The sequence below is a fragment of the Caloenas nicobarica genome, chromosome 3, assembly GCF_036013445.1.
Source record: "Caloenas nicobarica isolate bCalNic1 chromosome 3, bCalNic1.hap1, whole genome shotgun sequence".
Classification (NCBI taxonomy): Eukaryota; Metazoa; Chordata; class Aves; order Columbiformes; family Columbidae; genus Caloenas; species Caloenas nicobarica.
In genome coordinates, this window is record NC_088247.1 from 86,450,819 (window position 1) to 86,467,104 (window position 16,286).

General features: G+C 39.5%; 2 protein-coding genes across 3 annotated transcripts in view; one reads left to right on the forward strand and one right to left on the reverse strand.

The window, feature by feature from the left end:
* HEATR5B (HEAT repeat containing 5B) overlaps nt 1-9,905 on the reverse strand; it is a 61,259-nt gene extending 51,354 nt beyond the window's left edge. The window contains exons 1-8 of one of the 2 annotated variants that reach the window (XM_065631292.1): nt 9,866-9,905; nt 6,859-7,026; nt 6,110-6,321; nt 4,403-4,511; nt 3,243-3,392; nt 2,595-2,766; nt 2,115-2,272; nt 905-1,154 (exon numbers count right to left, since the gene is read on the reverse strand). In XM_065631292.1, coding sequence (XP_065487364.1) covers nt 905-1,154; nt 2,115-2,272; nt 2,595-2,766; nt 3,243-3,392; nt 4,403-4,511; nt 6,110-6,321; nt 6,859-6,984 — 1,177 coding nt within the window. In that variant the 5' untranslated portion in view covers nt 6,985-7,026; nt 9,866-9,905. Of the gene's footprint in view, nt 1-904; nt 1,155-2,114; nt 2,273-2,594; nt 2,767-3,242; nt 3,393-4,402; nt 4,512-6,109; nt 6,322-6,858; nt 7,027-9,702 lie in introns of both variants that reach the window. The other variant, XM_065631291.1, reaches the window with a different exon arrangement.
* A 45-nt stretch (nt 9,906-9,950) lies between these two features.
* Nucleotides 9,951-15,798, forward strand: GPATCH11 (G-patch domain containing 11). The gene is made up of 9 exons (XM_065631110.1): nt 9,951-9,987; nt 10,293-10,439; nt 10,539-10,765; nt 11,509-11,550; nt 11,630-11,750; nt 12,473-12,563; nt 13,718-13,822; nt 14,612-14,693; nt 15,242-15,798. Exons 2-9 carry the CDS (start codon nt 10,393-10,395, stop codon nt 15,295-15,297), a joined length of 771 nt encoding a protein of 256 aa, XP_065487182.1. The 5' UTR covers nt 9,951-9,987; nt 10,293-10,392; the 3' UTR covers nt 15,298-15,798.
* Nucleotides 15,799-16,286: the final 488 nt, after the last annotated feature.

Consider the following 16,286-nt stretch of genomic DNA (forward strand, 5'->3'; position numbering starts at 1 on the left):
TCCAATTTATCAAAAAAATGAAACAAGTTCTTTCTATCATCCAAATATATAATGGTATTTCCTGAAACTTTTGCAAGGTGGCAGGAGGAAGAATTGTTTTATCTCAGAAGTAGCATTTCCAATAGACGTGCTTTCCTGGAAGTAATACTTATTGTGATCAGAACACTTTTAAGGTTCCATGCATACCCTATCAAAAAGTAGTTATGAGAAGAACCTGCAAAAGTTTCAAAATCAATTCCATTTCCATATGTTAAATATTATTTTAAACTCAAATTACATGGCAGCAGAAAAGGACAAGAAACAGATGTTTGGTAAATATATTGTTGTGCAATTCCTGTTTACTTTCTCAATCTCTAGTTTGAATTAATTCATTTCATAAGAAACAAATGCCAGAGTTGTGTCAGCCCTCGTAGTGATGACATATTCTGCAAGGTTCTGCAAAGGGGCCATGTTTATCTTCTCCAGTTCCAGTCTTCAGACTACATCTTTATTTGTCACCTATAAAATCTAACTGGATATCAGTATGGATATTATTGGGGGTTACACAAGGATGTACAAGATCCTGACCTACAGGATCTTTAACACTGGCAGTAAAGAACTCCACATGACTTTCAATAGAACCTATCCCAAGACAGATTGCAGATGCACATTTGTTTCCCCACTTCCATTCTAAGCAAATGTAATGTCAAAAGTCATCACAGGATAACAAGTCAGTATTACAAAAAATCACTTTTCAAATAGAACTTACATTTTGGATATCATACTTCAAGCAGAAAGCAGTTGAATTACATTTTACCATAGCAACAAAATTACTTCTTACAGTAGAAGAAAGCTAAAAAATGGCTGACCCAGTAAAATGACAGTAACTTTAAACCAGTCTCAAATAAAGAAAAATTGTTCTCACCCACTGCCTTCATTTGTTTACCAATGGCTTGACATACATCTTTGGCAGCTGCAATCTGTGCTTTCTCCCCGAGTAAGCTGCCCACAGTTGCTCTTAGGATAAAGGACACGCATCTTCGAGAGTAAACTGCTTCCACGTGGGTCTGAGTTGCACGAGGATGGGAGACCAGATCAAGCACATGCGACAAAAACGTAGCAAAGTTGCGCTCCAACCACTGACCTCCTAATGTTGTAACAAAGACAACGTAGGCCTGCAAATCCAGAAGTTACATACAGATCCAATTAAAACAGAAACAAAATACTACATTCAGTCACTGAAGACTAAAGGCTACAGTTATGCATAATACAGTACAGTAGCAATTAGTAATAAGCAACCCTAATGAGGGTAAGCAGGATGAATCAATCCATTAGCCAGGTCTTTGTTGTTGAAGAAAAACTGTTTCCAGTGCCAAGAGTAGCTCCGATACTACTACGTATACTGTGAAGTACAAAATACTCTTTGGATGACCGCAAGAAAACTCAGTTTATTGCTCTAAATTTGTCTCTTTTTAAGAATTTTAAGAACATAATGTCAGTAACAGCAACAACATGAATGTGTTCTAATTCACAATGAAGAACAGGCGTTTTTGCCAAGTTCACCTGACAGGTTGAAAAAAAAAAAAAAATAAAAGGGTTTCACAGAATACCCTATGATCAAAAAATATGGATTCTGGCAAGTTACTGCAGCATACTGAAGTATCTGTCAGGGTGAGAATGCCTGCATTTGAAGAGATGCTGATGCCCCCTTTCTTTATCAGACAAGTGGAGCTTCCACATTCAGATCCTATTCAAGACAGACATATGTAGAGAAGGAATTGTTTAACAAATCTGGGCTGCAAAAGGATAAAAGTGTATCCTCTAAAAAGAAATAAAACTTATATAGGGAGCTAAAGTCTTAAATATATTCAGTTTTCAAATATTTTTGTGAGCTAATCCCACTGATCAAACAAGCTTTCCTTAGCACCTAAACTATTGTTACTGCACATCAATAATAAAAGAAAGTAGCTTATGTGAATAACACCGCATATATATCTCACAAAATAGGTGAGTCAAACCAAATTTGTAAGTTAACTTATAAACAAAGAACACAAGCATGTATATTTTCTACTAAAAGAGTTACAGTTATATATAAACGGTGTGTTATTTAAAAAAAAAGACAGCTTATCACAAACCTGGGTAACACCAACTCGCACTTCCCTGTTGACAGATCCTCCTACTTTTAGCATCTCTCCACCACTCTTTAGGAAACCAGATCCTCCTCGTAGAAAGCCAGTGGCCATAAGCTCCAAGACCTCCTCAAGCGTGGCTCTCCTCACATTCTGTCGCATCACTTTTGCAAAAAGAAAAAGTAAACATTTAATCCCAAATTCCAACCAATACAAGAAATTATCCTGAAACCAGACATATCAATTTAAAGCTGTCTTGCAGAAATCTAGCCCACATTTCAGATAATAGCTTGTTTTCATGACAGGCAATTTTTGATAGTTTGTTCTCTATTTCTTTGTATGATTACGACAGGGAATCTGCACTCTTTATTTTTTTTAAGTTAGAGTTTATATAACCAAACAATCCAACTACAAGCTTCCATCTACTGGAACAACAATGTATCGTGCAGATTGTCCCTCTGGAAATGGAATCCAGAAGAACTGTACCTGTTGCTTGTTTTGGTATCAGTGCTGTAGCCATGACTGTCCCCAAAAGCTTTGACACTGCAACTCGCACACCATAGTTTGAGTTTTCCAGAGCTTTAAAGCACAGTGTTGCAACATTCTCTAGTTCAGCTGTCCACATAAACACTGCTTCATTCTGTAATTCCAGCAGACACTGTAGGAAAAAGAGACTTGCTGAGCACCAGTGGAGACCATTCCTACCTTTTATCTAAGTATCAGTGTAATTGCCAGGTTTGTTCATCAAATATTTTAATATAAGTATTTTAAGAGTTAATTTCCCCCTCCCCATTTACCCAATAACTTACCCAAGTAAAAAATCTGAAGCATCATGAAATAAGTTAACATATAAATAAAAATTGAAAGAGGAAAGCACAACAGAACTATGTTACCAAAAACCTCTCCCACTGATGCTAACAGCTAATATATTCTATCTTATATTTGTTTGCAAGGTGCAGAAGACAACATTTCAGTGCCTCCTTTTACAAGAAATAAGACAAATGTCTGAGCTTTCAGCGTAAACTAGTAAGTAATCATCAAATTTCTCATCATAAACAACTGGTCACAGTTCAACTGCAGGTACTTCACAGTCACAGCATAAGAATTTCTAGAACTGCTGAGAAACACACTCACCTTAGCCACTGCGCATCGTACAGCCATAGATCTGTCCGTCAACAGAGATCGGGCATTCTTATAAATATCACGGTGACAAGAAGCTGCTGCTCCTCCAAGACCATTTAGGACTTTCTGTAAACTCATCAGAATTTCACTGCGGCCCTGAGACTGCACACACAAGAAAACATTCATGCAAAAATGTGGACACAGTAGTCATATCAAGAACCAGGTGCATAATTCTGGATTTTCCTGTTTGTGTGTAGGAATGTTTTTGGAAACATTGATAATACAGTTCACTAAAGTCATATACAATGGATACCTAGCTGGTTTTAGATAGCAGTACGCACTATAAGCAGCTTTACTAAAACTGCCTTGGTTGTCACATAAATCAAGATGAGCCCAGGCAACCCAACAATTTTGCCCTAGACAAGATGCGTCTGTCCTGCCCCACCATTTATGTGCTGCAGCCTCAGGAGAAAAGAAAAAAATACTTGATATGAGAGAATGGGAAGCCCAGGTAGTCAACAGCTTCCTATGATACCTGCACACAGGCAGGAACTTAGAACTGGAGGGCACAAAAAACAGATTTTAAAAAAAACAAAAAAAACAAAAAAAAACCCAAAAAAACAAAACACTACCAAAAACACACAACCAGACACACAAAAAACCACACAACAGCTGAAGAAAACAAACAAACAAACAAAATCCCAACAGAACCATTTGCACCAAACCAGACCCACTGACAGCCCAGGACACATTCTCTTCATTCTCTCAATATTATGATACACACCCTCTCTTCAAGGCACAATGTATCCTGCTCACATGCAGAGTAACATCTTTTTTGCAAAACTTTCCTATTGGTTATTTTTAAACAACTGAATGTTTATTCATGGTACACATCCTAACCACAGTAGTTAGAAATGGTACATACAACCATTTTATTATTTTAATTATTGATACCACTGTGAAGCAACTACTATAATATTCATATGACAAAACTCTAAACTCTGCAGTAATAATACATGCACATGTTTAACTTGATAATAATTATGTAAGTGATTTGAATTTTTCTACTTAGAAAGCAAAAAATCCAGGCATTTTGGCAAGCACTTTTGGAGGAAGCAGGTTTCAGTTTAAATGGAATCAAGACCACTTATACAAAATAATCTGAAACTTACCTCTGCACTTTTCAGAGATTTTAAAAGATTATTCACTGTTTCTGGAAAGGAACTACCCAGCATTCTGCCCATTTTTTCATAAAAGGCTCCAATACATGCCACAGCAGCCCTACGGAAAAGGCAATAATCAGTGTACTCTTTTTCTGTATCATCTAAATGAAGACAAATACTTAAACAGAAATATATGTTTTAAAAATTACTGATGAATAAAAATCTATTTATTATCCACTCATTATACTGGCTGTTTAACACTGTGCATTTAAATAATGGTTTTTGTTCACCAAAAAAAAAAAGTTAATAGCTGCTAAGAACACAGAATGTATTTGCATGGGTACTATTACAGGATCTATGCAAAGAGTGAGAAATTCTGGAGAAGAATCTGCTGAAATCTCAGCAAGATTAGGACACTGTGTGTTTCAATAAACTCTCTTTTCCAAGCACCTGCAAAGCTGTAAAGAAAATAACACCTACCTTTTAATATGCCCTGATACATTTTTGTAGATACTGAATAGCATTTTCAGTTTTGAAGCCTAAGAACTTAAGATGTATAAATTATTGCATAACACAAGAAAATTTATGGACACTGTAAAAATCACTGGATCCATAAACAGTTATATACATGTTTTCCTTTCCTTGCCATTTGAGATTAGGAATGTTTTATGTAACACCATAGTACAGTTACATACACAAATTTCTACAGGACCATCAGACCATCACAGAAGCAACTCCTGACAACATGCACTTTCTCATCACAAAGGAACAAAGCCTTTTAAAAAACTTCAAATTCTTGGGTAAATGACTTTTTAGCAAAGCTATTTGTTACAAATTCATTAGAGCCTACCCATTAACGGGCACATCTCTTAAACTTGAAATCATCTAGTAAAAAACCTCCTTAAGTTTCAAAGCATGTTATAGTACAAACCCCTTCCCATACAAGTTCCTCACAAAGTTGCAGCAGCTTCAAATAAAAGGAGGACAGTATCTGCCCAAACTGTGACTATTTCTGATTTTGTTAAATCCTATTCTTATGAAAATGTCTTAAGGCAAGCCCAAATTGGGGTTCACTAGACACTGTGAACGTATCAAGCAGTACATGTGGGAAAATACTAAAACCAGTTTCAGCAGAAGCTGTTTGTGGCATTAACCAAATGCCCACCAGTGAGACTGCTCCTACATGTAAAGACGAAGTGGATCACACATACATGTACACACACATCCACATATACAGACTCCGAGATGCTTGTGCAGTATATACCACAGTAGGGGAATATAAATAGGCAATGTTTGATGGGGAAAAAAACTTGAATATTTGGTTACAATTCTCTGGACACAGATAATGCTTATTTGACAATCTGCAGGCTCCATCTTAAATGGGGCACCTGAGCACAATCAGCAATAATCCCACTGGTGGAATTTCTTCATCAACTGTTACCCTCTCCATGACACAAGCATGTGAAAAAACATAAGACAGTCCCTGGACTAAAGCATCCCACATTCAGGTAGCCATGTATGTGTTGCCTTTGAGTCCTGCCCTCCACGATTTCACTCCTGCTCTTTTCTCTGCTGTATCAAGTATATGTGAACTCCAAATAAGCATGCAAACTACAGGTAAACATAAGGGACACATGTACAGGCAGATTCTCCTGTAATATCTAGAACCACTTTGTTTAAAAATCATTCCCCTTTCCTTAAGAATATTAAACATACAGTTTCGTGGGCAGGTAGGCTGCAGTATCGTCTTTGCTCTTGATAATGTCATTACACTTGTCAAGTGTCTGAAAAACAGTAAATGTGTCTCCAATGCTGTAGAGAGCAGCAAGATTTTTTGCTAGTAGTTTTCGCGTAGGTGGCCCAGGGGAACTGCTGATGAGTCCTGTTAGCTGTTCTACAAGCTTCTTCTGCTTTTCTTTGACATCTGTCTGTTAATGGACCAAAAATAAATAAGTCATTTAATTGTGTGCCTTGCCTCCAACACCCAAAAAAACCTACAAGAGCTTGAAGTAAACCTTATACCACTCCCACTTGTAAGTAATTCAGCAAATTGCTTGTCTCAAAGAGATTCGAGATACCTTCAATAATAGCAGAGACAGATGCTAAATGCTCAGAATTAGCTGTTGCCCTATTTAATTTTTTTTTTTAATATTTACTAGAAATACAGCAATACCTGCCTTGAACATCTTTTAATCCTCTTTACCATCAAGAACCCCTACTCTGGGATGGAAGGTTTTGCCTTCCAAATATTTAAGAAAATGAAGATCTCCAACCACACTATGTGTTACATGACATTCCTATACTGACTGTTTACAATTAAACACTTAAAAGCTACAAACTAAAACAGAGGCTTCTTCAGGCTGAATCTGAAATCACACAGTTATCAACTGGCCATTACCTGTGGTGTTTCCCTAGCATGAAATTAACACAAGTGTTTTAGAAATAAGGGGAAAAAAATATATTACCTTGTTAGCAGCTACCAGCACTTTATCCAAAAATCTCAACCATTCAAAGATAAAGACTGGTCTCTTTGCTTCTGTGATTTGAGCTAATGCTTCCTCGTTCAGTAACAAACTATGAGCCAGCTCCATACTGGTTAAATTCCAGTTTTACTGTAAATTTCGGTAGCAACTCTGAAACAAAAATGTAAATATTAGTATAAAGTACAACAGTAGGAAGCTTTGAAAATCAAATGAAAATATGAAGACGAAATCTACAGATTGCAGTATCAGCTAAGCAGTCCCATATGAAAACTACTCACATATTTACAATTGAGTTACATCCATTAATATTTCAGGAAACAGAGTTGTTAATTTTAAAAAGAGTACCCACAGGTAACTTCAGGATGCTAACTCTTAGCCAAGAAAAATATACTGAAGTCCCTGTTTAAAGAGAAAAAAAACCACACACAAAACAGATAAATGAGTCATCTCACTATCTCTTCTTACATAAAACAGAAGGATTGTCCCTAATCAAGACTCTTGATCACACTCTCGAATCTTGGGTGTGAACCTGCCCACCTTCTCAACATCTCCAACAGCCAAGGTCAGAAGCAAATAAGCCTAAAACAAGTAGCATTTTCTACCCATCACAAATTTGAGAGAGGCAGGAACAGTGACAGCATTTGGCACCATTGACCTAAGACCTCCCAGATTCCACCAGCCTTGCTTTATGGGCTGTGCAACCCAGCAAGCCTTATGTGTGAGAGCCTGGAACACAAGCAGCAGCCAAACGACTCCAAGTCTCCCCAACAGGCAAAATGCTACAGATCAAATACCTGAGATCCTGCTCAAACAGCGAATGCTGGGCAGCAGCAAAGCACTACCAAAAGCACACTATCATTGTGAGCAAACATTCCACAGACAAGTTAACCTTAGCAAACTACATTTCAACAAAGTGTAGCTGTTTAAAGCAGAGCAGCTAGAAAAAAACTAAAACTTACCTAAAAATCAAGAGGGAAAAAAGAAAAAAAAAAACACCAAAAAAACCCACGCACCACGCCAAAACTTTAATGCAGTGATGCTGAAACTAGGATCTTGGGCAAAACAGAAAAAGCAAAGCTGCTAGAGTATTATGCAAGACATTATCTTTCGACAGCTGCACTGTTCCACTTGTGCTCTCAAGTGTTCACAGCTGCTTCCTCATTCGTGGTCAAACCCAACAAATTCTTTAAGTCAAATGAAGCGATTTAAATGAAATATTTTTTTAAACAATCCCGATTAGACAGTAGTAAAGGGTGAAGTACTAATACTACAACTGTATTATGGTTCTAAATTCACTTTAATGATTTGATGCTGATGAAACTAAAGCACAACAAGGCCTGTAACACTAATCTTGTTCCCTGTTCTTTGGTAACTTGAATTATATTATTTTTCACTGCACACATCTCTTGCAACAAATTAGCAAAAGTGGTAGAGCCATATATGGAAGCACGTACAGCCCTCCCTCCAACACTTCCAAAGATGACTTCTGGGGTTTTTTTCTTTTTTTAAAGCCATCAAGAATTGAGGAGCTATCACCTGTTGGTAATACACAGACATATTGCCTCAAAACACGTTCACATAAAAGCAGAGAGAAACACAACAAATGAGAGTACTGTGATTCTTTGGGTATCATCCCGGAGATCTACAGCGCTCATCACACCCACACAGCACACGCGTACCGTATGACAGCACAGCTCATGACTCCTTTTCTTCCCCAAATAAAAGTTTTAATTTTCCTCTGGCATTTAGAGCCATAAACTCCTTATACACCTTCCACACACTCCCTTACCTCTTCATCTAAAATTAGGAAACGCAAGCTCTGAGCTACCAAATCTGCACACGCATTCAGCTGTGCCACTGAAGCAAAAGGGATCAGATACAATAACAATTACATGAATGCTCAGCTAATTGAAGACTTGGAGTCAAAACACACGGCCACGCAGGCAGTCCAATGCTCATCTATGCTGGTCAAAGGTTTGCTCCAAATTTCAGCAAACAATGCCTATCAAGTCCTATGGATTCTGGTGAGAGCTGGGTTGTACTGTGTGTTATAAGTAATAAATACAACATTATCTCCCACAGGATGCAGAGCAAAAGCCTACCAAAGTCAACTAGCATTCAGTAAGTTACGTGGAGACTAATTATAGTGATTATAAAACATTCAGATATACTAGAGTTCCTTTCTATTCTCCAGCTGCTTTTTCTGTAGGCTAAATCAACTATTCAGATCTTCACCGTGCATGCACTTCAGCAGACTGAAAAAGGTGAAAAACAGGCAAGTGTAGGAGAAGTGACGTCCTCCTGAAGAACTGCAGCAGGTTAAAAGGTTTTTGTGCCGGGCTCCTTCCACCCATACCAGCTACTTTAATAAAGCCGTAGCACCTTTCCCGGTGCATCCTGCCGGCTTCAAAAACCCCTCAGGAACTGAGCTTTCCAGACCGCGTTACAAAGCCAGCTGGGCACAGCTACACACCAGTACCTCAGCACAGGAATGACCCCAACACCCAGCCAGCAGCGTGCTGCCTCCGCACCCGCACCGCCCCCGGCTATGTGCACACGCACGCCAACACCGGCTCCTCTGCTCGCGGGGCAGCCGCGGAGGGGAAGCGCGGACGCACCGGCCCGCTCCGCCGCAGACCCCGGCCCGGCCCCACACCGCCTCCCGTCCGCCCTTAACGGCCACGGCGCGCGCCTTACGCTCCAAGCGCGCGGCGGCCGCGTCCGGCCAGCTGCGGGCTGCGCGAGGCGTGACAAGGCGGCCGCGGCCCCCGGGGGGCGGGACACAGTCACGGTCACGGACACGCTCGGCCGCACGCGCCCCCTCACCCGCGCCGCCCCAGCTCCGCGCAGCGAGGTGCCCCGCTCCGCGGGGCCGTCTACCGACGACCTTTGCTGCAGCCCGCGCCGTGCCCTGCCCGGCTGGAAGAGAGGGAGCCGGCGGGGCGGGGGGATACGGGCGGCTTTGCCCCCGGCGCCGGCCCCGACGCACCTCAGCACCGCGCAGGCACCTGCGGCCCCGCGGCAGGAAGCGCGAAGCGCGCAGGCGCCGGCGGGTGGGGGCGGCCGCGCGCAGGCGCCGCGAGCGGGCCAGGGCGGGCCGGGCCGAGCAGGGTGAGTGCGGGGCTGCCCCGGCCGGGCCTGCCGCTCCGCGCCTGCCGCTCCGCGCCGGCTTTGCCGCCGCTTTGGCAGCGGGCGGAGGCTTCCCGGGGGTTGCGAGGCCTCCTGGCCGCCGCTGGCCGGCCCGGAAAAGCGCGCGGGGGGCGTGAAGCCTGGCGCGGTTGCCCCGAGGGAGGGGAGGGGATGGCCCGGCCCGGTTTTCCTCGGGTTCCCGTGTTTTCATCCATCAGGGCCGTACCCCTTCCGCCTCCGGCCGCGCACCGAGAGCGGCAGACCTAAGCGTCAAGTTTTCCTTGCAGGTTCTGCATTTCAGGTGACCTGCGGAGAAGTATAATGCGTGATAAGGCGTATTGACAGTGTTTATAGGAAAGGGGTCGGAGCGGGGCGTGTGTGCTAAACATGGAGGAAGATGAAGAGGAAGACTACATGTCTGATTCATTTATTAAGTAAGTAGGTGGCTCTTTTTTTTTACCTCTTAAGTGATTGTAAACTATGTAAAAAAAAAATCAACACACCTAATATTTGCTGGAATTATTAACTCTTAGACAGGATGTAAGGCCAGGCTTGCCCATGGTGAGGCGGATGAAGCAAGCTATTCAGAAAGAAGAAAAGCAAAAAGAAGCCAATGAGAAGAACAGACAAAAGAGTATAAAAGAAGAAGAAAAAGAGAGGCGTGACTTGGTATTGAAAAGTGCATTGGGCAATGAGAACAAAGGCTTTGCTTTGCTCCAGAAGATGGGCTACAAAAGTGGCCAGGCCCTTGGAAAAAGCGGTAAGCTTGTCACTGTCAGGAAGTGTGTACCTGTATTCAGACGTACCTGGATATTTTACAGACTGCAGCTGCCACTTCATTTATAGACAGGGTCAATAGCTGCCTCTCAGAGAACCCTAACGTTACTAAACTGTCAATGTGTAATGGCAGAAGAAAAGATGACAGCAGATCTCTAAAAGCTGAAATTAATGCAGTACATACTATTGAGAGATGGAAAGGGAGCAGCAGTACTTACTGCTCAGTAAATGCACTTCCAGATGTGCATGCCTACAGCAATTGCATTGAGGATGTTTTGATAGTCTTGCGAGGCTAATAGATTCTAGAATGAAAAATGCTACAGAAGGCTGTAACAAAGTAGTCTTCATCACAGGTATGTTACAACTCTCAAATCAACACCATTTTCTTTTGGCTAGGTAGTGTCCTCAAAAAAGTATATAGCAAACCAGCAGATAAGCCAAAAAAGAGAGAGAATTCCTCTTCAGTGGGTCATTTTCAATGCACTAAATGTACGTTGAGTTGGGATTTTTCAGCCGCCAACAAAATCCTCTAGGTGAACCTGCCTGAGCAGATGGGTTGGGCTAGATGAGCTCCACAGGTCTCTTCCAACCCTAAATGTTCTGTGATTCTGTGAGGATAATGTATATATTTAATGGCAAAAGCAGCTTGCCTGCTTGAATATACTGCACAAATCATAGTTTGAGAAAGACCTTATTTCTTAAATTGGCCTATTTTTTCCCTCACAGGTGAAGGTATTGTAGAACCTATTCCTCTGAACATTAAAACAGGTTTGTGATACTTCCTAATTTACTTAGTGGGACATCAGAGTTTCTCAACTGCTTACATTCAGCTTTTTAACTTACATAGGTAGAAGTGGGCTTGGTCATGACGAATTTAAAAAGCGAAAAGCTGAAGAAAAACTGGAAAACTATAGACAAAAACTCCATATGAAAAAACAAGCAAATGAACAAGCTGCAGATCAGTTCAGGTAAAATGATGTAACTGGTATTCCAAGCAATGTCTAAACAGCCATTCTTTTCCTGCTGTAAGTTTGGTTTAATGTGTTACTATTTTTGAATGTTGTTTGAAAGAGATTTAAGAGTTGAACTGCAGAGTAACTGTTTCTCAGTTCTAAAGAAGAGGTAGGTGAACACTGTAATGCCAAAAGTATGTGCTGCATCATTTATTTTTGTAAATGTTAATAATGCAAACAATGTACATACTAACTTTTCTTAAGTCATTTGCAACTTTTTTAATCAGAAAACCATATTATCTTTTTTAATATAAAAACCATAGATAATCTTGTAGTGTTGCTACAATGGTTTTAAAAATCAGCGTAAATTTCTTAATGTTTTATTATTTTTATTTTCTCCTGATTTGCTTGTTATGTGTGGAGAAGGAAAACCTAATGAAGGCTGTATCTCTTGCAGATGTTTAGTGAACTGCTTTTTTCGTGTCTTACGAAAACCTGCTGGAGAAACAGTCAGTGTAGTGTGATTACAAAAGCTCTGTCTTGAAGGTACAATTCCCAAGAAATACATGTGTGCTCCCACAGAAACAATGTCAGAAGGACTTCTTCAGCGTTGTCCTGGTCTGAGATAATTGGTAGGGCTAAAATCTTAGATTTTCTATGTAATCAAAGCTGTCGACTGTAATGCCTCTCACTGTTTGTCTATCTGCTTATTTTAGCTATTTACTTTTTCTTTACAGAATACGATTCAAAAACAAACAAGAAGAACGTAAGATGGAAGGGGACCTTCGAAAAAGCCAGAGGGCCTGCCAGCAACTAGATATGCAAAAAGTGAGACCTATATTTTTGTGGGTTGGAAGGAATGTTTGTAAGTTAGAGATATGGGCTACAAACAAAGTAGAGATTCAGTTCTTGGAAGTTCTCTAAAATTGTGGGATAACTAGCCTGAAGTCTCAGTGTTCAGCGACACTTCAGTCCTATCAAAATATTTTGAAGTGTATGTTTGCACCATTAAGATATTTGAAGTTGTACACTAACCTCATGGTACCTTATGTGAGGACCCGTGTTAATTTGTGTCATCAAAGCTCACCTGTTTTTCATCCTGCATTCTTGTGATTGAGCTGGTTGCGTGTCTTTCAGTAGCCAATATCAGTTTGTCCTAAATGATGCAGCTGTTTGCCTCAAGTGAGGGAACAACCTCATCACAGAACAGGTGAGGCTGGAAGGGACTCGGCAGATCATCTTGTCCAACAGGGGCACCTAAAGCAGGTTGTCCAGGACTGTGTCCAGACAGCTCTTCAGTATCTCCAAGGATGGGGTTCATGGAGGGAATCAGCAGATTCACCAAAGAAGCATTTAAACAAAAACAAACCCAAAACAATGTATCTTCCACCTGCAAGGAATAACATGGGCAATAGCAGTGAACTACCATAAATTTTTTGGCACTTGATTTCAAGTATTTTTCTTTTCACTACTAACCCATTAGAGGTTAATACCACCCCACAAGTTTTTCTGAAATTGTGTGACACTCTTCAGCCTGCCTCAGACAAAGTTGGCTCTATTAGCTTAGATTATCTTTTTTGACTCTTCTTCCTTTAACTTTACCTGAGGTGGATGAGGAAGAACCATGTGATCTCTTGACAAAATAACTTGGGGCAGCATGACTTCAATGGATAAAAACAGGGTGTCCGGTCACAGCCTTTGTGTGAGATTTTGTTGCCTTACACATACTGAACATAGATGGAATAGGACTTAATGTTAGCATGCATTTAATTGTTTGGTTTTATTTTTTTAAAAAAGTGAATCATCCTTCTTGTTGATTACTGTACTTTGTTTCCCACTACAGCTTTAGTAATTCTTGGTTATACTATACAGGAGAGTTTTAAAACCTAACACCCCACCTATTAATTTTTTTTTTAATCCAGCATCTTACAAGAAAACCTACAAAGGCAGATAATTTTCATTTAAATTCTTTATTATTTAAGGCTATTGATGTTCCCAAGGAGACTTGGTATTGGCTAGAACCAGAAGACGAAGACAAAAAGGATGAGGAAGACAAGGAAGATGAATGCACAAGCTCAGACTTAAGTGTAAGCTCTGCAACTAAATTAGTGGCTTGATTCAGAATTAAATTTAATATTCCTTTAAAAAGTAGGTATGTTTACATACATGTATAAAGGATATACATATACATGTCATATTCCAAGCTGTAGTGAATGGCCTCTTTGCATTTTAAGAGCAGTGATTTTTATAGCAGTTACATGATCAAATATAAAACATTAAACTACTGATTTATGACTCATCTGTTTTGAAGCTAATCTTTGGAAAAAGTAGCCTAGAAGTGAGGTTCAAAACATTTTTGTGTCTTAGCCAAGCTATGCAAAATCACATATTTGATCAAAGTTACTTGCTTTTGAGTTTTAATTTTGGATGCCTCATCTCATATCTTAGGCTGAATTTTAGAATCACTAAGTAATTTGTGAAAATGCTTCACAGATTATCTGAAGATGGGCACTGGAAATTCACATATTTTTGAGAACTAGATTACACAGCTGTTGCTAGCCTTATGTGTTTGATTGGCAGAGATAAGGTGTGAAAAATTCCACCAAAAATATCATATACTTGAAATAGGGTAGCTAGGTAATATTTTTAGCTCTCTCTTTAGTGCAGGTTTCTTAGTTGGAAAGAAGAACAACTGCCATTAACTTCCTAGAGATCATAAATTCCTGTAGCATATGCTACAAATGTTTACTGAGCTACGGTATTGTGTAGCTTTTCCATAGCAAAAGGTTAAACAATCTATTTCAGTGAACCTAGTAGCTCAAACTGTTTTATGTCACGTGAGCCTCAGATTGTTGCATACCTGTATGTATCTCTAGGTATCAGAAAAGCTACACATCTTGACTGCCTATTTGAGAGAAGAACACTTCTATTGCATTTGGTGTGGAACAACCTATGAAGGTGAGAGTAAACCTGTCTTTAAGTGTTGTACTTTGCTTATGCAGCTAGACTCAAATACCACATTATATCCTGTATGTCTCTCTTACTGCAGTGTTTTAAATCTGGATAACAAATTCTCCTTCCAGGCTGCTGGTTTTTGCACAAAGCTTTGTACATTTTGATTATAAGGCAATTTTAGGTGTTTACATGCACAAAAAAAAAAGCCACACCAACAAAACACACCATACTGGCACTTATTTGAATTGGTATATTAATTTTGTTTTGAGAAAACAAAATTCAGGTATTAAAACAAGTATCATAAAAATGGCAAAAGCTTGCAGGTGTTTCTGAAGTAGTTAGAACACTATCCAGTTTTACTGTACCAAAGAAGGTGCAATTTGTGTTCACTGTTTTAAAACAAAGTTTGGAATTAATAACTTGCAGACCTTCTTGAATTCTATTTAATCTGCTTTATGGGGATTCTTCAAATAATTGTAGCAACTTTTTTTTTTTTTTTTTTCCATCCTCTGAGTTGGAATTACTCACTTTTTCCTCTGCTTATCCTGTAGACTCTGAAGATTTATCTTCAAACTGCCCTGGAGACAGTGCTGCAGATCATGACTAAAGCCTTTCTGAAGGAAGGATTCCTAGATAAGTATGTATAGTACATAATATCTTTTAGAAGGTTTGGATCTGTGCCATACTGAAAAATTCACACCAAAGTATGCAGAAGGTTAAAAAAAATCACATTTTGAAGCATCTTATGGATTTTCTGCTTGATGCACAATTTAATAAGAATTAAAATTTTGCATTTATAATTGAACTACCATAATTGAGAGACAGGTTAAACCTTCCACAGTCTTTGGTTATGGCTCTGCACAGCTGAACCATCAGCTATTTCACATTTGAGTAAGGGAATAAATATTGGTTAATTACTATTTATATAATGTGTTAAATAGTTTTGGTTGGGGTTTTTTTTCAGCTTTACAGACATGACTAAACATCAGACTTTTTTCCCTTACTTAGACCTGGCGGGGAAAAAAAGCTTGTGAAACATTACAGTGATGTTATTTGAACCAGTATTCTCTTGTATGTAAAGGTGCATATTTTTCATAATTAAATAGTAACAGACCATGTTGTTGTGTGGGGTTTGTTTTTGGTTTTGTTGGTTTTTTTTTTTCAAATATATAACAAGTACATTTTAATAGACCTTTTATTTTAAGGGAATGGCAGTTGCTACTATAAACAGTCCCTAACAGAAAGGTACTGCTGAAGCATACAAATACATTTTAAAAAAAATCAAAAATTACTGGGACAAGCTCAATATTACTTAACAGTAAGAAGGTAATGGCATCATGGGTGCTCTGTGCAAGAACTGTAAAGGATATTCAGCCAAAGTTTGTCACATGTCATTTTTCTTATTATAAGAGTAGTTTTATGGGTGAAAGGGAAGACGGAGTGGAACTAGTGGTATTTTGTCTGTGTCAGGATATAATTTCTCCCAGATCTTGGCCACTGTAAAGAAACACTAATTAGTCCAGAATTGTGAAATGCTCTATGTATTTGTAATTCATGATAAGGATGGCCTTACAAAAGGACATAAAATCAGATTTC

Coding starts and splice junctions, on each gene's coding strand:
- GPATCH11 (XM_065631110.1), top strand. CDS start 10,393: ATGGAGGAAGATGAAGAGGAAGACTACATGTCTGATTCATTTATTAA. Junction 10,440..10,538: donor ATGTCTGATTCATTTATTAA/GTAAGTAGGTGG, acceptor ATTAACTCTTAG/ACAGGATGTAAGGCCAGGCT. Junction 13,823..14,611: donor GCACAAGCTCAGACTTAAGT/GTAAGCTCTGCA, acceptor ATGTATCTCTAG/GTATCAGAAAAGCTACACAT.